The sequence below is a fragment of the Prunus persica genome, chromosome G3 (assembly GCF_000346465.2).
Source record: "Prunus persica cultivar Lovell chromosome G3, Prunus_persica_NCBIv2, whole genome shotgun sequence".
Taxonomy (NCBI): Eukaryota; Viridiplantae; Streptophyta; class Magnoliopsida; order Rosales; family Rosaceae; genus Prunus; species Prunus persica.
The window spans coordinates 2,961,607-2,984,904 of NC_034011.1; the positions used below are offsets into that span (position 1 = coordinate 2,961,607).

The 23,298-nt window shown below is 38.6% G+C and overlaps 5 protein-coding genes across 6 annotated transcripts; 1 reads left to right on the plus strand and 4 right to left on the minus strand.

Moving 5' to 3' along the window:
- On the minus strand, nucleotides 1,290–6,365 carry LOC18783564 (probable disease resistance RPP8-like protein 2). The gene is made up of 2 exons (XM_007216914.2): nucleotides 1,803–6,365; nucleotides 1,290–1,613 (listed from the first exon to the last, which is right to left on the minus strand). The coding sequence occupies exon 1, from the start codon at nucleotides 5,925–5,927 to the stop codon at nucleotides 1,848–1,850; it is 4,080 nt and encodes a 1,359-aa protein (XP_007216976.2). The 5' UTR covers nucleotides 5,928–6,365; the 3' UTR covers nucleotides 1,290–1,613; nucleotides 1,803–1,847.
- LOC18783620 lies at nucleotides 6,968–9,549 on the minus strand. Of its 2 annotated transcripts, none has more exons than XM_007217244.2 (2): nucleotides 9,311–9,549; nucleotides 6,968–9,166 (listed from the first exon to the last, which is right to left on the minus strand). In XM_007217244.2, the coding sequence occupies exon 2, from the start codon at nucleotides 9,113–9,115 to the stop codon at nucleotides 7,106–7,108; it is 2,010 nt and encodes a 669-aa protein (XP_007217306.2). In that variant the 5' UTR covers nucleotides 9,116–9,166; nucleotides 9,311–9,549; the 3' UTR covers nucleotides 6,968–7,105. The 2 variants fall into 2 exon arrangements, with proteins under 2 accessions (XP_007217306.2, XP_020414421.1); XM_020558832.1 differs by having other exon boundaries at nucleotides 6,968–9,210.
- On the minus strand, nucleotides 10,999–12,064 carry LOC109947805 (auxin-binding protein ABP19a). The gene has a single exon (XM_020558944.1). It carries the CDS (start codon nucleotides 11,791–11,793, stop codon nucleotides 11,155–11,157), a length of 639 nt encoding a protein of 212 aa, XP_020414533.1. The 5' UTR covers nucleotides 11,794–12,064; the 3' UTR covers nucleotides 10,999–11,154.
- LOC18781896 (growth-regulating factor 5) lies at nucleotides 16,242–18,551 on the plus strand. The gene is made up of 4 exons (XM_007214799.2): nucleotides 16,242–16,943; nucleotides 17,088–17,610; nucleotides 17,705–18,075; nucleotides 18,174–18,551. The coding sequence occupies exons 1-4, from the start codon at nucleotides 16,265–16,267 to the stop codon at nucleotides 18,179–18,181; spliced, it is 1,581 nt and encodes a 526-aa protein (XP_007214861.2). The 5' UTR covers nucleotides 16,242–16,264; the 3' UTR covers nucleotides 18,182–18,551.
- On the minus strand, nucleotides 21,170–23,014 carry LOC18781587 (chitin-binding lectin 1). The gene has a single exon (XM_020560557.1). It carries the CDS (start codon nucleotides 22,109–22,111, stop codon nucleotides 21,641–21,643), a length of 471 nt encoding a protein of 156 aa, XP_020416146.1. The 5' UTR covers nucleotides 22,112–23,014; the 3' UTR covers nucleotides 21,170–21,640.

Consider the following 23,298-nt stretch of genomic DNA (forward strand, 5'->3'; position numbering starts at 1 on the left):
TCAGCCATGATCCATTCTCATTGACCCAAAAAAACCAAGAAAACTCACCACTCAAAAATAACAGTTCACAGATCTAAGACTGGATTAAACTTTAAAGTCAACTTAGTTTTAATAACCTACTGCTTGACCCAATAGTTGGCATCAATTCTTATGAAGGAAATTCGATGCACCTACTCGATGATTACGATACAAATTTACAACACAAAATGTTTTCTTTTAAGCAGCGAGTGAGAGGGGGATTCGAATCGGAGACACCTTCCAGTGTTTTCTTTTAAGAGCAAATGGTAAATGGAACATTATATTCATCACCATATTTCTAGTGACTTTTGAATGTTTTGAACACGATCCAAGTAATCATTAAGATTACTAGGACAAACAACTTTCATCGACAATGTGGTTAAGAAATGCAATACATATAGCATTCCTCATCAACAAAAGAACAAAATATGCTTATTTAGAAATTTAAATTTTAAATAAATAAATAAAACTCTAGGGGGGCGCACTGAAATATATGGCCCAATCTCTTTTGGGCTTCCACCCCCAATTCACTCAAAAAAAAAACAAAAAAAATCAACAAATGGCCCAACTTTTGTTCTTATTTTTCCCCGTCACCCTCTTTTTGGAGGGTACTAATATTGAGATTAAAAGCACTAATTTACATTAATTACCCAGGCCCCAACTGAACAATGCTTTCTGGTAATTATCAAGCCATGCAATGCAATGCAATCTCTTAATTATAAGTCGAAATGCATAATTAAACAAGTAATTACACAAACATTATAAATTCTGTTCAGTAGCAGATAATCTGTTGAAGCAAAAGGAGAAGAAAGACGAGCACTAACTAGTTTAACACGCATCCACTGCTGCCCGTGATTCAAAAGACTGCCGCCGTCGGCTTCAACTTTTTCTTTGGGCCTCCCACCGAGTTTCTCAGGTTCTCTCTCTTCAACTTGTGGTTTTCCTTTTCTCTTTTATATATTATTTTTTTAAAGAGTTAATTTTGTTTTGCCCTCGGAGTTTTGATATATTTTTAGGTGAAGTGAGTAAATTCAATATTCCCTTTGTTTTTAACAAATAAAATAAAATTTGCTCCACGAGCCAAGGTCTAGCCAGTGAAAAATTTACAGATTAGTGATTGTTTGAGATGAATATCTTTTGTATTCGAAAAAAAAAAAACTCCCCTTCTTTTTTTTCTTTTTAAGAAAAAAGTAAAATCTGCGAATAGGTGCCATTAACAACTGGGTGCACTTTAATCAGGCCCAACCACTGAACGTTCTGTATGAGGCTGATACAGAGAAACAAAAAAACTTCAAAACTTCGCAGGATTATGGAAAATGTTGCTTTTGAAGGACCAAGTTGTCATGAAAATCCATTGTTATTCTATTCAACTTCTGACAGCAGATCCTTACATGATCAAACCCTAATCTTAAATAATCTTACAAAACTGGGCAAACTCAATAATCAAGTGCTAAAGCAAATCTGCATCACAAACCCAATTTTGCTTTGAAGGAAATTTGAATGAAGACATTCTTAATCCCCTGTCACCCTACAGCTACGGCGTTGCAACTCAACAAATTGTCAGGTTCTCTGTGCCTCAAGTGCATCAATGTTACCTGAAATCACAATAAACCAATAATAAATTAATATTACTCAAACCAGAACGTGCTTCCGGTAAGAAAACAAGCATCATTGCAAAATTCTTATACATAATGTATGCATGGGGATGAAAAATGCACTAACACAAACTTAAAACCTTATTTCCAAAAGGGAAAACAGTAAATTTATGAAAAAGAAAATCATACCATTGCATGAGTGATGATTGTTGCCTGTGATTAATTCTGCAGGGACTACCAGCTATCAGTAATGATTGTTGGGGAGTGGGCAATGTCACCCCAAATGTCCACATTAGTTTTTTCAATGGTTGCAGAAAATTGTTTTGGCATATTAATTAGCTTCAATTCAATGAGAGTCTTCAAGTGCCTTAAGCCAGTAGGGACCTTCAGCTTATTGCAGGATCTGATCTCCAACTCCCTGATGTTTTGCATTGCCTTTTCCTCCACATCCCAATCTTCTAGCCGTTCTAGCTTCCACAACTTTAACACTACAAGCTTTTGGAATCCCCAGGTGGAGCAAACCATCTTTGTACCGGTATAAGAGTTGGAGTAGAAACATAGTGATTGAAGGTTGGAAAGCTTCTCTAACTTGGGCATTGGATCTTCTGAAAATGAAGAGGCTGACAAAGTAAGATCAATGAGGTTTTTAGGAAATCCAGCTATGATGGAAGGATTTTCTAGCATCCCAAACAAATTTAAGCTGGAGAGATTCTCAAGGCCTGACAAAGACTCCAACATCAGAGGACAGGGTTCACCCATTTCATCAATTGATCTCATTCTTAAGGACTTGAGATAGCTCAGCTTTACGATCCTTTCTGCTAATACTTTTTGCTCTTCCTTCTCTAACTGGAATGCCAATCCCAATTTTCTGAGATTTATAAATTTATCCAAACCATCCTTTAAGGGACTATGCTTATCCACAAATACACCCCATAATGTCCGGAGATTCTTGAGAGAATTGAGACCTTGGTGACGCATAAATTTACTTCGATACCTTTGACTTAAGTATAGGTGTCGAAGTTTGAGCAGTTTCCATATTGAACGGGGGAGAGTGCGAACATATGTGTGCTTCACATCCAAGGTTTGGAGGTTCACCAATTCACCAATGGAATCTGGGATTGATTCAAGGGAAGTCCACCTCAAGCCTAGATACCTCAAATTGCTTAATTTTACTATGGTGTTGGGCAATTCAGGTCTGAATACACGTTCAAGATCAAGAAACTTTAGCTGAAGGAAATAACCACCTGCAATGCCCCTTCGTAGGAAGTTGCCTATGTCTTCTCCAGGTTTATATCCTTCTTGGGAATCAAAGGATAGAATGGAAATGAGATCTGTGTAAGATCTTGAAAAATTGGAGCTTTCACCATGAATAAGATCAAAACTTGGATCATTACAGTTTACATGATCAGCAAGGCGCCTATGATCTAACCTCATGGCTTGTGACCTGATCACTTCTTGTAAATCTTTGTTCAAGCAACATGTCTTGACTTTCCCATTAAGCTTTCTTTCAACTACATGAACGATGTCACGATCGATCAATGCAGATAGATGCTCATCCGCTGCTTCTTCGTAAGTTTCAGCCTTTTTCTTTGGGTCAGATTCATGATTTTCTGTCTTGTGGTCACTTACTTCTACCAACTCTTCAGCAATCCACAAAGCGAATAATCTCCTCACTGGAATTTTATAGTCCTTGGGGAAGAGTTTGAAGCAAGAAAGACAATCAGTAAGATGATCAGGAAACTTATTTATGCACTCTTTGGTGTAGGTACAGAACGACGATGTATCATCATCCTGTTTGATGTATTGAATCACCTTTTTCAACTCCTGAGCAGTAGTCTCATCTTTCCCTGACATTAGACGTACAATGGCTAGTGGTAAACCCTCACATTTACTCAAAATTTCTTTTGCTAGCATTTTCCCTTTCGGAGGGATGTGCACCACCTGGCTAAACAACTGCCAGCTCTCTTCTTTGGTTAGCCGTCGAAGGTGGTGGGGAGGGCTGTCGCTATCCACTTGTGAAGCCACTTCAGGGTTACGTGTAGTGAGCAGAATTCTGCTTCCATTGGATGTACTTAATGGAAATGCTGCTTTCAGAGTACTCCACTCGTACATTGTGGAGATGTTGTCAAGAACTAAAAGGTACCGACTCTTTTTTAAAATATCATGTGCCTCGTCGATCCTGTTGGATGCATCGGGATTAATCTCTTGGTCCCCTTCTGACTTAAGAGAGCTCAAGACCTGCTTTGCAACGTATTTCAAGAGTGGCAGTTTATTGTTGTAGGAGTAGTCGTGAGGTAGAGAAACCCATGCACGACAAGGAAAATGGTCCACAATGACTCCGTGGTTATAAATTTTATTTGCCAGTGTTGTCTTGCCTATGCCCTCAATCCCCACTATGGAAACAAAAGAGCAGTGTTCATTGTTGGTTCTCAGTCTTGACACCACTGCATCTATGTCTTCTTCCAAACCGACCACTGAGCTTAAGTCTTCCCTTGATTCAATGCTGAATGCTTTTATGCATCTCAAGAAAAGATTGATAATCTGATTAATCTGGTTGATTTCAAGGGATAGCTTTCTTCCAGAATTCTTAAGCTTTTTATCATCTCTGTCTGCTTCTAAACCTGAATTCATCTTCATAAAGGTTACCACAGATTCATCTGCACTTTGAACAATTTTCCTCACTTGCTCCAACCAAGCGACTCTGGAATTATATCTCCTTCCAATCATTCCTGCACCGCCTACAAGTTTATGCATGATTTCCAGTTCATTGCTAAGCAATTTGACATCAAAAAATACCTCACGGAATAAATTTGGCTCCTCTTTGAGGTAGTTGCGCATCCTGTCTATTACAGATGAAACACTATTCTCATCTGCGGCCTGATCTGGGGATTGATAGACAATCTTTGATGAATTAGAAATTCTTCTTATAAATTTGAAGCCGTACCTGCCCTTCCTTTCTAAAGCTTGTGTGAACCCAACGTTGATGCACCTTAGGTCCCCCTCGAGCTTTCTCCTTGCCCTCCAACTGCTGATATATGATAGCCACCCAAATCTATTGGATGGTGTCTGTAAGAAGTTTTCAATGGCAGGATGTGCTTCATCAATGATCTCTTCCACTTCCTCCACCCAGGCCTTCTCAATTGCGCTCTCAAATTCATTAATTCCTTGTATATCTTTCAGAAAAGGATGTAGCAGCTGCAATTGCAGATTTGTTGACTGTAGTTGCTCTCCAATTCTACTCCTGTCTGGCATTAACTCTGGGTTTTGAATGATTAGACTATTTATTTTCTCTACAGTAGAGAAAGCCGATGCAGCTGCAGATTCAACTCGTTCTCCGGAGTTTACCCATCTTTTTTCATGTTCATCAAAAGGTCTTTCCAGCAGCCTTCTAGCATTAGACTTTAATCTCTCCAGGGATTCACATATGTTAATCCCACTTTCCTTCTTCATCACAATGCTGCTGTTTATTTCCTCCTTTACCTGCTTAGTTTTACTGAAAAGCTTATCTGTCCGCTCAAAATTCTTTGTAGTCATCCCAAAAAATATTCCAAGTCTGTGGGAGTCTCGTCTCTTTTCCTCAAACGTTTTAACTAAACGTTGTGATTCTTTTACAGTGGATGCAATTTTGTCCACCCATTTTGCCTCAATTTCATCTAGTCCAGCCACGGTTACGGTTTTGTACACCAGTTGTACCTCAGTTTCCTCTAGTCCAGGAAAGGTTCCTTTACTAGGGAAAATAGAGTCCCAGATTTGATGTGCCCTGGCGTCTATTTTAAAGCATAAACGCTTAACTTCTTCTGCATCCTCCGAAATAGCACTTAGTAACCGTGACTCTTTTCGAATCCATTTGATGTCTTCCTCCAAGAACAGAAACGGAAAGTGGTTGATATACAAGTAGAGGAACAATAGGGTGATTAGAGAGGCACAGAAGGGCACCCATACGAGCACATAACTGTTTGCAAGCGTCGAAATCAGTAGCACCCGATACAGTGACGTATGGTTTACATAAAGGAGTATAAGGTCTACAACAACTAAGATATAAACATGAGCATCATGGAGAATAGAATCAAGGAATGCCAGCTTGGTTGTTGTTACCTCCTTCTGGTTGGCCAAATTATCCAGACTTCTATCAAAATGATAACGATAAAGACCATATTTTTCCAGTTCTTCAGCATTGGAAGCCGTCCACTCCTGATCAGCATCATCTTTCTCTATATAATGTCCCATAGCTTTCCAATCCGTCTCCGTTGTTGAGGATCCCAATGGCTGAGCACCAGGTATTCCTGCAATGAACCATTCTGTGATCGTTTCCATGGCTGAGCAGCTTTGATGTATCAGAAACAAGTTCCCCAATTTACAGTAGGTTCAACATTGAGCAATATCAATTGAAGTTGAAGAACAAGCTGGCAAAACTAAATTCAAATATGGTGGACTCCAGATGGGGACATGCATCAGTCCATTTCATCTGCACAGTTTTTATTGTTTCTTGTTTCTTTTCATGTCTAATCTTTACAATGGTGGCTTTTCTTGGGGTCCCCCCATTCATCTTGTCCCTAGCTCTTGGTTTAAAGATGACTCTGGTGGATTGTCCATTCATGTCATCCTTGGGTCAGGTCAAAAGCATTGCATTTATATTAGGAAAATAATTCCCTTCTTCCCCATAAGTAGGAAATCTTGCATTCCTACCAATGGCAGTAGGAACTCCTATATTGTATATGTATATGTATATGTATATGTATGCATTCAATATGTATTTCATATGTACATCCTGATTACGTTACGATTAACTGCAGTACGGTTTGTAATTTTGCTGGTTGACTGACTCCCATGTGTATATTCACAGTCCCATTACTACCTAGTACCTACCATACCTCCCAATTTGAGTAGTGTTCCTATCGCCATTACTTTGTTGCTTTTTGACAAAGTCACAAGGAAAAGAAAAGATTGAGCCCTCTAACCGCACTGCATTATTGCACTTTTGTTTTTTTCCACTGCATTATTACAAGATTTTTTCCAATGCATTATTACAAGATTTTTTCCAATGCATTATTACAAGATTTTGGGTGCGCTCTGATATTTTGTTTAATTCTTTTACCCTTTTTACTCTGTTTCTGGGCACTTGGCAAGCAGAGTGTAAGTTCGTTTAGTTTGAGAAATAAGCTTCATCTGACTCTCCGTTATCACTGCCGCCGTGCTTGAAACTTTAACATGCACAAGCCACAGGTCCTGCTATACTTCTCTTCCGCCTTTGAAATCCTTAAAAAGAGAGATATCATGTGTTCATGTGAGATAAATAGTTCGTGTCAGCACCATGAAGAGTAACTTCATGCAATGTGATAACAAAACTATCACGATGCACCTAGTTAAATGCAGAGAATCAGAATTCCTAAAGATCATAATAATGCAGTTCAGTTCAAAACAAGAAATAATAAAAGATAAATACAGACCACACTCTCCTAAATAAAATATTAAAACTTGCGTGCATCATTTGTTTACTGCACAACCAGCTTTGCCCTTTTATGGCCCTCTGAAATTTGGAACTGTTCAGTCAAACCAAGATGTGCCATAAGCAGCCAAACATGAGTGAGCAGCTCGCCTCCTCTCCTGAGCTGTTGAGCATGATCACTCCAGCGACACCGATTGGCTGCGTAAGAGAGCATTTCCACCCACACTTGACTTACCAACTCCCACTTTTTCTCATTAGTCCCCCAATGTCCCTCAACCTCCATGGACTGCAAAGCTTTAGCAAGCCTGCATGCATCAAATAGAACCGACTTGCTTCGATCTCCCTTCACTTCAGATGGAGAGATGTCTGTGCTCACTTTGAGTAGCATTGTACAAGCTTTTTCCTCGTCGGTTATGGATTTTCTTTCTGTGAAAAAGTCCTCAGCCTCAGCACACGTGTCTTGAAACCTTATCTGCCCAATCCCATTTGGCAGCATGAAGGGGCACATGACTAAAAGGTACAACATGTAGTCCGACAACTGCTTGCTGTTTTTACAATTTTGGTTAGGTACAACGTTCGAGTTTCTCTTCACATCAAAATTATAACAAAGATCTGTTGCAATATGCCAGAGAAGGATGCTTTGTTCAAATTCAACCCCAAAAATGGTCCAGCCAAGTCTAACTAGACACTTTGCATCTCGAAGCACCTGGGCACCCCTACGAGCACATAATTGCTTGCAAGCATCAAAATTAGAAGCACTCTTTGATTTCTCTTTGAGCTGCGTAAATATCAAATTCTTCAACTCTTTGGAAACATCCTCCGAGTCTTGGTATCGATACTTCTCTAACAACTTATTTATGAATAAGTCCTTCTTAATAAAAATGCACTTGGCTGGCCTATTTTTGAGACAAAATGTTATTAGGTTGTATTGTCCCAATTTATTAGACCACCTATTTCTTTTAACCAATGGGATTGATGAAACGGCTGTATGGAAGAGCTTCAACACCCCATTTTTGTGCTTATTCAGCTGTAGCGTTGTCCAGTCTGAGGAAAGTAGCATGACCACAGCATACATTTCCAGGATGATAGCTCCTACCAACAAGACATATGTGATAGCTACATCCTCTCCCGTGTATGCATGCTTCTCTTTGAACAAGAAGACCAGGAATACTGAAACTGTGAGAGAAAGGCTGATACAACGGAGAATACCACCGAGACGAGAATGAACTAGGACAGCTCTAGTATAAAACACATCATACATGAATCCTAGCTCAATCTCAATGACTTCGAAAGCTTGCTCGGAGTTTCTATTTTGGAAGAATGTTTGGCTTTTCTCTATATTGTGGAAGCTGAGGATGAGATCAGCACATAGCCGCTTGAAAGTTTCAAAGAAACTGTAGGCTTTGTTTAAAATTACAGCATTTTGGATACTGTCATCAAGTACTCCTCCGGCATCGTTGGAATTATTCTCAGCTTTGGGAGCTTCAATGGGTGGTCCTAGTTCAACCTTGAATCCCTCAGCTTTCTTAGAGCTGTATTCTTCCATGTATCTAGCATAACTGGGACCAGGATCAGGATGAGGAAGCATAGACTCTCTAAAATGCTCACTACTTGCAGACCTTAAAACCCAAGTCCTCTCCCCAAACTTTATAATCCCAACTATGAACATTGGTATTGCCAAAAAATTCAGCACTTTATTGGACCATGCTCTTAAGAAGACATAGAAAGCTACAAGCACCTGGACAGCTACCCCAAGCAAGTGCCTCAACCACAATTCATTGTCTTCTAAGGAGTAAGCAGTAATTGTATCTGGGCCACCAAGATGCAAGAGAAGAAAGGGTGCCCAAAATGCTGTTATTATATAATCTGGATTGACAGAATCACCTGGAGAGTCTTCTTGGTTGTTGGAGAGTATGCCAAGTGAGACTGTTGCAACTGAGTCTGCTGACAAGTAAGCAAGCCACAGAACAATTCTGAGTATGTTACTGGTTGAGTGCTTTCTCCAGCTGCCAATGAGGATGAGGATGGCCTGCAAGCTGAGGCTGATCAAAACCATAGCCCGAAGCTCCCACTCGTTCCAGATTTTTCTCACACTTTCCGGGAAAATCTGCATCGCCATCCTCTTCTCTGTGAAGATAAAACTGCTGACAACTAGAAATAAATATTTTTACAAAATATCATATTGTATCAGTATAAGTTTTTGCATAATTCACTACATGTAAAAAAGGAGCTCATGATTTAGTAATCTCACCTATGAGTAGCATGATTAATCTGTTTTCACAAGATTCGAAAGGCAGTGTACTTAAATTTTGTAATGATGCAGGGGAGGTGGAGGATACTTTCCTCTGTTTTTCTTATTTTCAAACAGTAAGAGTGAAGATAACATACAGCCAAACCAGTTAACCCAAAGTCATCCAATATAATTGAAAAGTCGTGGTCAGTCAATGTCCTACCAATATGGCCCATTTCCATTTGGGCAATGAGAATACTCTAGATAAGGAAGAAAAAGAAAAGTAAAGAAACAAAAATGGTTAAACTATTATTTTAGCTCATGTGTCCATTTGGGTGCAAACATGAGAAAGGAATGGTGGGTTTCTCATTCCCACAGATGTCTAAACTAGATCTCAGAAAATAGGGATTTTGCATTCCCAAAGGAGGAGGTGCATTTTCCCATTCCAATGATTGGTTTCAAATGTTGTGGTCTCATATGTAATTTTGACTCCATACCTATCCTATCCTAAGTACTGTTCGAGATGTTTTGAACTGCTTCCAGACCTACGTTTGGACGTGGATTCCTAGAACCGCCAACCAAGCGGCAGATCATTTGGCAATGCTTGCCATTTCGAGAATGAGCCCGGAAGTATGGGTCAACCGACCCCCATCCTCTCTAATGCATATCCTGAACAAAGATGGTTTACCATGCCCCCCAAGGAGTGCTTAATATTTGCGGATGTGTGGGCTTCTCGACGTATCCGGTTGTCTTATAACTACGTCTTTTTATTAGTCCTCCTTCCATGCAGCTGTGATGTTTTATTTCTTGTTGTTCGTTGTGCCTAGCTGCTTTATAGGTTGTGTACTTCTCTTGGCTGTTTGCCTTTTTATGAAAATTCCATATTTCAGACCAAAAAAAAAAAAAAAAAAAAACCTAAACCCATTATGGCTGCAGCTTACTCAATTTGAAAAGTCCACAAATAGACGGTTGCATTTATCTCTTTTCTTCAGATGATAAATGTTACATATTGCAGGACCTCTAAGGAAAACCCATTTCATGATAACTTAAAATACATGTCTGATGAATGATTGTATTTGTAGGAGCAAAATCCAAATGACCTCTCTGCTTTTAAGCCAAGCAAGTGAGATAGACTGAAACCCAAGATCCCTTTCATTTTGTATATCGAGTGTCTTAGAAACCTGAACGTGTTTAACACTATTTGTTTTAACTTCATGAATATATTTACTTCTCGTACAACTTTGGATCCTGAAATTTTATGACTGGCAGAAATTTTGTTCACCAAATGATGTGACACCATGTTAATATATTAGAACATGAGCTCACTTTTAACCTGATTTACTTTTAACAAGTAAGATATTGACATGTATACGGGTGCATCATTCAACAATAAAGTAAGATGATTTTGTGTATAAACTAAAATTTTTGTGTGAAGCTCAACAGAGGTGGAAATAAAGTAAGGCTGATTGCCTGCTTCCGAGTCCGACCTTAGTTTTAGGGTTATTTTTTTTGTCATTACTAATTAGTGCTTCTTTATGAGTTTGAAAATGAATCATTCTTGCATGGAGATAGACAATTGTAGTTTAATAACCGCGCAGAGCTAAATATAACATATATACAAAGAACCAGTTCAGATTCGTTTGCCGTGATTTTATTTTGGCGATGGAAATAGAACACTAGTATTACTTTTGTTGCGTTTTTTTTTTTTCTTTTTTTTTGGGTTAAGTTATTGCATGAAAACTTTATGAATGGATACAAGACCAAAAATACATATTGAACTAAATAAATGCGTAATTATAGATGCAGAGCAAAAAAGTACAATCTTACAAGGAAGAAAAAAACCTCAATTAACAAATCAGCAAGGCTTAGCCAGTGCCACCAAGAACACCCTTAAGCTTCTTGATCTGAGCAAGGTCAAGGAAAGTGGTCTGCCCCACCAATGCAGAAGGCAAGTTGTTAGCAAAGAGGGCAAAGTCAAGGATTTGGAGACCAGGGCTTGCACTGCTGAAGCTAACAAAAGCACTGGAGTGTATTTTAGCAGCATTCACTTGAAAATGCAGCAACCCTTGAGGGAAAACCATGACATCTCCCTTCTTAAGAGTCTCCAAGTACACAGTGCTGGCTGAGGAAACAAAGCCTGCTGTGATGTGTCCTCTTGTCACAACCAGAATTTCTGAAGCACCAGGGTGTGTGTGGAATGGGATGACGCCACCTGGCGCTAAGTCTAGCCTTGCCATAGAGAGGCCAAGCCCATTGACACCAGGAAACTGAGCCACAAATGCAGGGGTCACAGCAGCTTTGATTATGTTGGTGGTGTTTCCACCTTTGGCCAGGCCAGAGAACACAAAGTCACTGACAGTGACATTAGCAGGGCTCTTGCAAGGGTAGCCTGCAGGGCCATCTGGGCCTTTCAAGTCTGCCACACAAAAGTCTTGGACAGAAGCATGAGAAGAGGAGGAGAAGAAAATGAGAAAGAATAGGAAGAGAATGTAGTACTGAGGCATTTTCAGAAATGGGTTGTGGGCAAAAGTGAGTGTGAGGCATCTTGGATGGCATGGTTAGGGTTTATATACAAAATTGTAGATGAACTGATTGGTACGAGTAGACACCACGCCATGCAGGACACAATTGACCCATGGACAAAACAGAGCCATATCTTTGCTGGGCTGAAGCTAAACTTATTGTATTGGACATAAAACAGGATGTCACTTTTGGTAGTTAGTAGTGGTAAAGTGACTTATTAAGCAAGCATTCAATCTTCCACTCTGTCAAACAACTTGCATGCACAACCAAACAATGGACAATAGGGCATTGGATATCTATAACAAAAAGAATTGTTTGAGAATGCTACAAAATTAACAATGAAAGCAACCTACATTCATATCCATTCACAAACAAAAGATTGCATAATGTATAATTATCAGACCAAGATTCCTTGATTGATCACGTTCACATACCAACAGCCAAGATGAAACAAAGATTTCATTATCAATTTGAAGGTTTAGTTGAGGAAATTTCAGTGGGCTAAACTAAATTAAGCATGCATAATGCATTAGTATTTAGTAGTAGAGTGGAAGATGGTGGTGAGGAACTTAGCTGTTTGTGGTCCAAATTTCCAATAGCACATGGGAAGTGAGAAGGAAAGTGCATAAGCAGCCAGTCTGACAGCTAAAACCTTCAAGGGTGTACCTACACTACAATTCTTTCTTGGGTGTGTCCTTCAAATTGTAACAATGGATTTCATGTGTGGACTATAGTCATTCCCCCTAGCTAAGATTTCTAGAATAGCTAAAGCTAACGTAGCATGAATCTGAAAGTTCGAAGCTGAGAAATCCACAAGGTCAAAATGAAAAAGTGGAAAACTTCTAGGTAAATCAGAGGAGTTTTACATGGAAGCTGGACAAAATAGTGGGAACGTACATAGAAATTAAGGAGCAATTTTGATTTTTAATACAAGCGATTAATCTAAATTACAAGAAAAAGGGAAATTTTCACAACTAGTATTCGAAGACAAGACCACTGTGTAAATAGCATAGTGTTGCCATATTGAATTACTTGATATTGATTGAAAATAGATGCAAATATTTGGTCGAAGGCCATCCCAAACTACAGCCCAATATTGCAAAGAAACAAAGCCCCAAAAGATAATTAAACCAGGACCAAAACAGAAGCAACTAAAAATCCTGTATGAATTTTTCTCCTCCTTATCCTTTTGACTAATAAGAACAAACAATATACTTGCTACCAGCAGTCCAATGTTGGTGGGTAATTTAGAAAATGTTCTGTATAGTTCCATATTGGGGGAAAGAGAGATAATAGTTCCTTGCGTCAGTCCAATCGGCTTTAGGTTGCAGGTTTTTTATGGCCTTAGATGTGGGAGTAGCCTCCTCCTTTAAACTTTTGTTTATTAAAAAACAATAAGGAACCAAAAAAAAAAAAAAAAAATTAGACTCGAAGCAAATTTTTATAACCTCAACAACAATAAATATACTTGGAAGCAATAGATATTTGTATATGTACATTAAATGTTGAATAATGAAATATATCTTTTTGTTAACATGAGGACTTTATCTCAATTTGTATAAAGTTACTTTTTTTTTTATGAACTTTGTATAAAGTTACTTGGATTGGATGCTATCAGACTTCAGCAAAACATCTGCCAATCTATTTGGTGTTGATTTTGTGCTCTATCTAAAGCTGCGTGTTTTTCAACTTTTATTCTTCCAATATAATATCTAAATCTAAAAACTCAAAACTACAAAAAATAATAACCAGTATTTGCTTAAACTAAATTCACATTATTTTAACATGAGTAATTATTCTTTCAAGAAAAGTCATATATTTGAGTCCTAACATTCATATGTAAAATATGTAGTGTGCGTGAGTTTTGAAAAAATCATCAAAGAATCGTATCTCAATTCGTTTATGGCTGGCAGGAGACTTTCAGGAAAGGCTGTGGGTGGGAAGCTCTGAGAAGTTGCATTATTTTGATACCTTTACCTTGGTCTGTTTTCTAAATCAGAACCTTTCTGAATGGGAAAAAGAAAAAAGAAAAAAGCAAGCCTGAAAGGGTCTTTGGATTTATTGGCTTAGAAATTATGGGAATTTCCTTTTAAATGCAGGGCTGCAGTGGAATATGTCAGGCCACACCATACTTACTCAGAGCAAACCAATGCAGAAAGATCAGTCCATCAGTCCATCAGTCATATCTTAATACCAGTATGCAACACTCTCTCCTAAACTAAACCCATTTGTCAAATTCAACTATTTTCTCTTCGGCAGATTAACTCCAAACAACAGTTTGAGACAAAGGGCACAGATATTTTAATCTGAATGATAAGATATTAAGATGAACAATCCACCAGCAGTGAAGAAAAAGAAAAAAAAAATAATTTTAACCTACGTACCTGCTATAACTTCTTCAACTAACCCTACCCTTTTTTCTCTCGAATCTCTCCCCAAAAGGAGAAAGAAGTTATGGTCTCCTATCCTATACTTGTGTTTATTTATTTGGGTTGTTAATCCCACAATAAATTGGAGTGGATAAACATAAATAATCCAAAGTTTGGTACACTGGTTGTTCCAACTTCCAACATTGCAATTTTGCAGCAGCAGCGACAAATTAAATTCAATTACGAAGGCATTGAAGAAGGCAGTGGAGGAAACTGGTGCTGAAGAAAAGAAATGTGACACATTATTTATGAAAAAAATGAAAACATATTGAAAAAATAGACAATGTAAATTCTCGAAATACAACACATGATAAAATTAAATTCTCGACACAAATTACAAATTTTTTTTTTTGCTTTTACGTTGTTGCAAAAGCTAAGGATGTCATGCAAGTCTGTGGGGGACCCACAAAGTCTATGTTGCAGTCAAAAACGCATCCTTCCCAGGTGAGCTCTATTTTAGTCTTGAGACCTGCAATGTAAAACAGCATCACTCTATGTGACTAATATGGAAAGAGGTGTTTCAAAGAGATGCACATTAAGGGAAATATTGGGTTCATTGACCAAACCTGACTTAGTTGAGGCACATCAATGAAGGACATGGGGAGCATGTGTTTTGGCTCAGAGAGTAACAGGTTTCAACAGTCACAGGCACAGAAGATATGTTGTCTTTTTTCTATCTTGCTGTAGACATGCAAGAATATATATGTGATGCAGATTGTGAAAAAAATATCATTTTGTGATCTTGATGATGAGAAATGGGTGTCCAAATATGTTTTTTTTTTTTTTTTTGGGGTCAAAAATGGGTGTCCTATGATATTTCATACAAAAGTATGAACTATGATCTTGCATATATGATTTGTGTGAAAGAAAAAAATGAATTAGAAACACAAGGAATAGGGGCAAGAATGTTTCTTTTTCTCAGCATTTGTCTCATTCCCTTGATTTGTGTTTCATGCTTGTTGAATTAACCCTTCGTCATTCCCTTTTCAGTTCAGTTTCTGCACCAGCTGCAAGATTTTCCAAACCCAAGATGGAAATAACTTCTGAAATTCACACCAATCTTGATAATTCAGATACTACCAACATGGTCAACTACTAGGCCAAGATCATCAATTTCATTTTTCCATGGTCATACTTTTTTCTGCAATGAATCAGAGTAATCTTTTGATGACCTTTTTAACTTCTTGAGATTTTATCCTTCTCTCTCTTTTCAAACTCTTCAACTTCACTCTCCATTTCTCACGCTTCAACCATTTGGTGCATTCACTATTTACATTCATGAGTTAAAAAAATCTCCCACAATCTAGATGTATCAATCTGAAACCAAATTATCACACACAGATGCACAATCTGCGTCCCCCAAAAGCTTTCTGCTCAATAATAGATGAGATGGCCTACCAAGTCACCTCAAAGAAAGAAAAAAAATTAGGAGTTAAAAAGAAAAAAAGTTAAAACCCAAGGATATCAAAAAACCATAAGAAAAATCATTATTTTTCTCTCCAAATTTCATATTGAAAGTCAGATGAAGTAAATGTGGTAGGGATGTGGGGAAAAAAGAAAAGAAAAGTAGGAAGAGTAAAAAGCACTTGTTCGTACCACAAGGCAGGCCTAAGCTAGAGTATGCCCCCCAACTGAGGAGAAAAATTTAGTTAAAATGGGATGCTGTTTTGTTATTCTCAGTTAATAATTATATATTACGTACAAGTATTATCACGTGATTCATAATATTATTAGTTAAAAATAACAATATAATATTATCCTCATTTTATATAATATTATTCTCGTTTTATGAAAAATTTTCTCCTACACTGAGAGGGAGGATGACATATAAAAAATACTCACTTTAAGCTTCGCATTTCACATTACAAAAGAGATTTGCTTTGCTATTAAATTTTGCAGCCTCACATAAAAACAAGGCACGCTTCTCAAGGAGACTATATATGATGTGGAGACAGCAAACCAAAGAAGAAAGGTGCATTTTTTCTTAATAACACTTCATTTATTATTATTATTTTTTTGTTTTATGGATTTCTGTCGTGTAGAGATTGAGAGACAGGAGCGGCAACAAGGAGCAGCTATCCTGTGCCAGTGGGACCTTTCCGTCAGGCCTACACACGTGGGACCATGCAGCGGTCACACGTGGGCCCACACTCATGTGAGTAATGCGCAGGGGCAGCTGCAGAGCAGGAGCAGAGTTGCAGTCATAATAAGAGCAGACTCTGTCAGTCAGACAGAGTGCACAGAGAAGAGAGAGAGTGTCTTCAGAGGCTCTCAAGAGCCATTAGTTCACCCATGCATAAAAGAAGCCTGCAACCCACTAAACAATCAGCTCAACAAAAAACAAACCCACTTTTCCGTGTCTCTTAAATCTCCAAAGCTGTTCTTCCTGAATCCTTCTTCTTCTTGTTTTTCATCACCTGGGTATTTTGAAGGATTATTAATTCTTTGTTTTGTTTTCTTCTTCTTTTTTTATATAAATTTGTTCTGCTTGAAAAATCACAAGAAAAAAAAAATGTTGAGTGGAAATCCAAATACTGCAAGAAATAGGTACCCTTTCACACCAAATCAGTGGCAAGAGCTTGAACACCAAGCTCTCATCTTCAAGTACATGGCCTCAGGGATACCTATTCCAACTGATCTTGTCTATTCTTTAAAGAGGAGGTTGGACAATTCAATTTCTTCAAGACTCTTCCCCCATCCCAGTAAGCACATGTTTTGTTCATGGTTTTGTTTTGTTTTGTTTTTTTCAGTTTCTATGTTATTTTAATTTTTTGAGATTTAAAATAAGGTATGGATATATTTGTTTTGTATTAATTTGGGTGTCTTTGGTACTTGTGTGGGTGCAGTGGGATGGGGCTGTTATGAGATGGGTTTTGGCAGAAAGGTAGACCCAGAGCCAGGGAGGTGCAGAAGAACAGATGGTAAAAAATGGAGGTGCTCAAAGGAAGCTTACCCAGACTCAAAGTACTGTGAGAGGCATATGCACAGAGGCAGAAACCGTTCAAGAAAGCCTGTGGAAGTTTCTTCATCAACTACAACTCCTTCAGCAACAACAACTGCAACAGAGCACCCTTCATCTTCTTCTTCTTCAGCCCTCTCATCACCCAACAACAAAAACCTCTCCAAAACCTCTTCCTACTCTCTCTCTCCACTTTCCTCATCCATATCCACTGAAACACAAACCCAACATAACCCTCACCAATCTAATTCACCCCTTTATCCCTTCCTTAATTACCCTCAGTCTTCATCTTCAAGTTCTAGGCCTCCTCCTGGTTCTGTTTTCTCACCTCAGAACAACAGCTCTTCTGCTACCCCTCACCTTTTTTTGAACTCTGGATCTTATAACACTCAAGCTGAAAAAGATTACAGGTTTGTGTTAACAAAAATCAGATTAACCCATGATTTATTTTTGTCTTCTTTTTTTGTTTTTCCCATAAAGTTCTGTTCTTTCTTTTGCCAATAGGTATCTTCATGGAACGAAGGGAAGTGTGGATGAGCTAACTTTCTTTCCAGAGTCTTCAGCAAATGGAAGAAGCATATTGACTGGGGGCTCATCGTCATGTCAGCCGCTGATGAGTTCCTACAGAGGCTACTCTCAACCACAGTTCCAAAGCCTCACAGATCATCATAATCCAGAAGTTTCTCAACAATCACAGGAGGAGGAGCAGCATTGCTTTGTTTGGGGCACTGATTTCAAATCAGGCAGAGCAATCAAAACAGAGAAAGAAGCAGCTGAAACCCAAAAGTCACTGCACCACTTCTTTGGAGACTGGCAGCCACCAAAGAGCACAGACACCTGGCTTGATCTTTCATCCAACTCTGGAGTTCCTAATGGTAATTAGGTTTTACTGTCAATGTTCTCATTTGGCTCTGAGCCTCTGACCTCTTTGTTGTCCAGCTGTTTAATTTGAAACGTCTCCTTTGTGGTGCAGATGGCTGAAGTCTCAAATCTCAATTATGGGGAGTTTGATCAAAGGCCAAAAGAGTACTCTCTGGTGGGGCATTGCCTTTTCTAACTTGAACTGGTGGCTAGGGAGCTTTATTTTGCTGAAAGGCTTGTGAGTGAGTGAGTGAGTGAGTGAATAATGTAGGGGCCACACAGAAGGATTTCTGTCTTTTGCTTTTTCTTGATATTTATTTGCTTCTTCCATCACCCCTCTCTAAGAAACATGTCTCATGTCTTGGTATTTATAGACTTGCTTGTTTGACTGGAAGCATGTTGAAATGATATGGCCCTATGGGGCCTCTAGCCTCAAAGTTCTGTATGGGTAGCAACTACTTTATCATATGGAATTTGGTTACACAAGTTCTCATATTTATGGACCCAAGATGGGGAACATCTGCAATCAGTTGGCTCATTTACCCTTTTACCTATGTGGACTTTTTGTATGTTTTCCAAAGGGTTTATTGCCTTTGCTCATCCAGTGGACAGCACTCAGACTCAGAGCATAGCTTCTTTTTTCCTTCAATAAACCATGGGTTTATATATACTGTGGTCTCTTTTCTATGGAATCTCACCCCGTTTTATTATTTTCCATGTCCCACCCTAAGACTTTGAATTTTATAGTATTTTTAGTCAGCTGCACACTTGGATCATGTGAGTGAGTGGGTTTTTCATTGAACTTGACATTGCCAAATTGATGCGGTTTCCCCATAAAATAAAATTAAATCTGGCTTAAGTCATTTTTTCTTTATTATATAAGTTTAAATAGTGCTCCAAAACATCCCTTTGACAAAAATTAAATAGTGATGAAATATACCAGCATCGTGTATCTTGTCTGCCAGGAGTACCCCTTTTTTCTATTTTTTGCCAATGTTAGAAAAGGGGAGGGGGTATACCACACTGCAAATGTATTTTGGAAGTTCGAACTTGAGACTAGTCTGCAAGTCAGGCTTTTTACAACTGGACTAGACCCGTTGACGGGTTGCGTGTGTTAGTTCTCTTCTTTGTTATTTATGTGTTTGGGCTGCCCTTACGAGCCTTTGCTTTTTGTTTGTTGGGCCTAGCTTTCCCTTTGAGCTATTTTATTTACCTTTAGGCTTCTTTGAAGTATCTTTAGACGGAAAAGTAGAAATCAAAATTAACACAAAACGAGAGCATATGCAATACTTTTCATTCATAATATCAAGTCTGACATATCAAGCACTTGAAAATGCATATTGGATGGATCATGAACACCACTTCAATGTTCTGATATCTATAGTAAGGGCCTTATCTAAGGTCCTTAAATTAGGCCCTATGTCTTAATTGTTGGATCAAATTGGTTAGTTTAATCTAACAGTTAAGAGATAAGGTCTCATCTAAGGGCCTTAGATAAAACCCTCACTATAGAATAACACCTGATACACCATTTAATTGGTCTAATACTCCATCTGATTTTTTCATTTGTCTTGAAAAATCGCATAACATGACATCATGCTTTTGATTTTATATTATGACACAAAAGCCAAACTGTTTTTCTATGTTTTTGGTAGAAAAAATAGGCCAAACTTTGTCCGTCAATTCCAAGTTACAACAAAGGAAACTGTCATAGTCAGACAAATTATATTCTGTACGCATAGGCCAAATTATGCTCTCCGTCTTTGCGTAACTCAACTCAGAGGGGAGTCAACTTCCTGAGATTGGTCCTCAGTTTGCAGCTATTGCAAGGAGACTCCCTTAATTTCAAAATATGGAAGCAAACAAGCAAAGAAAGATAGTAGATGAACTTTGTACATAAACTTTACCAAAAACGGAAAAAGAAGAAGATAAAAGATGGAACTCTTTACATAAAACTTTACCCAAAAAGGAAGAAGATAAAAGACGAACTTTATACATAAACTTTACCACAAAAAATAAAAGAGATAACTTATGCGACCCTCCCAAAAGGAGGAGGAGGCAGTATTCCTCCCACAATCCGAGCACAAAGTAAATGCTTATAAGAACAAGTCTCATCAACAGTAAAAGTACATTAAAACTTCTGATTCCAGGCAAAAATCTGTATCATAATAATCAATATGTAGGGGAAGTGAATGATGCTCAAATAAGGGAAGTGTCATTATCATCAAACAACCATTGTGTATCTTTCTCCAATATAGCAGAATGGATCAAACTATCATGAACTGGGAAACAAACATGGTAACATTTGAATAAGGCTCCATTCTCAACCATATTTTGGGTGAACATATCAATCTAATTTAAATTAACACAGTTGCTGCAGTAGAAACATGATTGAAATACTTGGAGGCTCACGATCTTACAACAGATGCCGCTCAAACTGAGAAACAACTACTTTCCTACACATTCATATTGCTCCATTTTTAATCCCAGGCCATAAGTCTCAAAATTTCTTACAGTATACTTTGCTACTACACTTCCTACTAAGCCTATCCAGGGGGACACGCTATCTTTCTTTTAATGCTCTGAACAGCTTGATGTCAGTGATACTGTGGTGAATGTTCTTCTAAGTATCTTTCACCATAAACCTCTTTGCAGGGCATTCAACAGATGCAGCTAGCATCTAAAAGCTAATTGAAAGGGAACAATTTTCCCTATTTTTAAAAAACACTTTCAGAAGACCAAGGGAAAATAGTTTTGGTATGATTCATATTCTACAATCAGCACAAAGAGCTAAGATATAACAAAAACCAGAATGCCTGGCAATTCCTCCTACTCTCCAACATAGTCATGCAAAAAGTCAGCACACACCACTGATAATTGTACCAAAATGAAATCAGAGCATCAAAACAACATTTGGATATGTTTCCAGACAAAACTATCATGTGTATTTCAGCAGTGAAAGAGTATTGATATATAGAACACAAACTAGACTAGATCACAATATGAACCCACAAAATCATTGATGCCAATACCATAATGTGTATTTCAGCAGTCAATGTCAATATATTGTATATGCAACCCACAAACTTGATATTGTCACATCACGCTCATAGAAAGAGAGAAGACTAGATACTGTCATTGTAATTCTTCCATGATTTCTAACATTGTTATACAGTCAGAGGGTTAAAGTTAGCAGGAAATGAGAAAAGGTAATCAGCTCAAAACACAAATCCTAAGATGGTTTCTTCTGCTTTAAATTATAAGCCGTGTAAACAAAGCTAAAGAACAAAAAAATCAACAGAAAATTGAAGAAACATGAAGAAAATTCCAAGCAACAATAACCCATTTACAGAGCAACCGCAAGGGGGCCAAACAGAGCAGCCACCAATCCTCAGATCCATTCACAACATATCGATCTGTTTGTGATTCATATACTGCCTGCCGCTCACCAAAGAATCATAATTCCCTAAAAGCCCCACTATGATATGCTCATCGAAGAATATCCAATCCACTCGTAGCCCCAACTACATAGCTCTCAGCGAAACAAAAGAATTTCTAAGAAGTCTGCAACTAAAATATTCAAGAACAAGTCTCATATCTATCCTTCACTATTAGCAGCTGCCTTCTCTTGAAAACCAAGAACCCAATCACACCAATCTGAAGAATGGCAGCGATACCAACAAACAACAGCCCAATCTTCTTCCCTGCATTGTACTTGTGGCCAGGATGCGGCGGTGGAGGATGCCGACGGCGATAATTGGTCGGTCTTGGCCCCCTATGTGAGGGAGGTGGCAGACTCTTCGGATCATTCTTGGAATTGAGCTGATTTGCGGGGCGATCAGGTGGTGGCGGGCCAGGAGTGTCCGGTGGAGATGGTGAATTCGAAGAATCTGGTGGAGATGGCGGGGTCGGAGATTCCGGAGGTGGCAGGGCAGGTGGCGATAAGACATTATTCACTACATCTTGAGATTGAGAATCGACAAGAAGAGCACAGAAGCTAATAGCAAACCCCAAAACCACAAAAACTAAGCTTGAAAATGGGGATTCCATGAAAACAACAACCACAGGACTTGCACTCTCAAGGCAAACTAGGGCTAGGATTTCTGGAGCACTCTCGCATCTGAGTCTAACCCAAAAATCTTACTTTCCTTTTCATCAGCTTTGAATCGAAAGGAAGAGAAAAAGGGAATACCTTGCCTCTTCAGATTTGCACCCAAGAACTAGGGTTTCTGAATCTGAGCCGTTTTCCAATCAGGCCTCTCTGATTTCCTCTTCCTCTGAAACTGCAACCAAAAGGGTCAGATGGGTTCAGCACCAAATGCTCGATATTGTCCTCTCGGGGCCTGCCTCAGAAAGCTCGGTTCCTCTTACAGATATATAGTCCCAAAGGTCTAGGGTTTGGGCATGAGCTCGCTTGATCTTCCAATCTGGGTCGTTCTGATTTATCGTTCAGCAGAATCAAACCAATCGGTCAAATGGTCAGAAACGCTTTGATTCCATATTCAAAATCGTCACACAAGAGTTAGCTTTTTGACAAAAAGGAATTGGATTGAAAGGGGGTCTTTGGGGCTTTCTTGTCCCTGTGGAAAACAATTACAGAAATGAGTCAAATGGGTGGTTGGGGAAAACATTAATTGGAAGGTATAATGGGAGGAGAGAGCTTCTCTGTGATCTTCGCCACCTTCTCAGAAACAGAGAAACTAGAGAGAGAGAGAGAGAGAGAGGAGAGAGAGAGAGAGACAGCGAAGGAGGTTGATAGAGAGAGAGAGAGAGAGAGAGAGAGAGAGTCTACGCGGGGTTCAACGGTTGGGCTAATTTGGGTGAATGATTGCCTAGGAAGAATCTTTAAGCTGTTTTTCAATGAGAGAGAAAGAGAGGGGGAAGGGAAACTGTGTAGAGAGAGAAAGAGAGCGTTCGTGTAGCTTTGTGACTTGTCAAATGGTTATCATGAAGTTGGTGACAAAAAAATATTCACAAGTCTATGCAAGTCACTGGTGTCAATCGGCTATACCCAATTGAAAGTTGATAACTTTATATGCAAAATGTCCTCAAATCTCTCGTCTCTCTCTCTAACAAATATGTAAATCAAGACTCTTTATTTACCTTTCGACCCAAAAGAAAAAATAGACTCTTTCTTTTACCCTTGTCAAATTTTAATGAGAGTTTGCAATCCAAGACTCCAAACCAACAACACTATTTTGTATTTTCAACAAGAAAAAAAGAAACCAATGGAAAGC

What these genes read in the sequence shown, in the direction of transcription:
- LOC109947805 (XM_020558944.1), bottom strand. Translation starts at nt 11,793, where the DNA reads ATGCCTCAGTACTACATTCTCTTCCTATTCTTTCTCATTTTCTTCTCC.
- LOC18783564 (XM_007216914.2), bottom strand. Translation starts at nt 5,927, where the DNA reads ATGGAAACGATCACAGAATGGTTCATTGCAGGAATACCTGGTGCTCAG.
- LOC18781587 (XM_020560557.1), bottom strand. Translation starts at nt 22,111, where the DNA reads ATGGAATCCCCATTTTCAAGCTTAGTTTTTGTGGTTTTGGGGTTTGCT.
- LOC18781896 (XM_007214799.2), top strand. Translation starts at nt 16,265, where the DNA reads ATGGATTTCTGTCGTGTAGAGATTGAGAGACAGGAGCGGCAACAAGGA. An exon ending in AAGACTCTTCCCCCATCCCA is followed by an intron (nt 16,944 to 17,087) that starts GTAAGCACATGT and finishes GTGTGGGTGCAG; the next exon opens with TGGGATGGGGCTGTTATGAG. An exon ending in CAAGCTGAAAAAGATTACAG is followed by an intron (nt 17,611 to 17,704) that starts GTTTGTGTTAAC and finishes TTTTGCCAATAG; the next exon opens with GTATCTTCATGGAACGAAGG.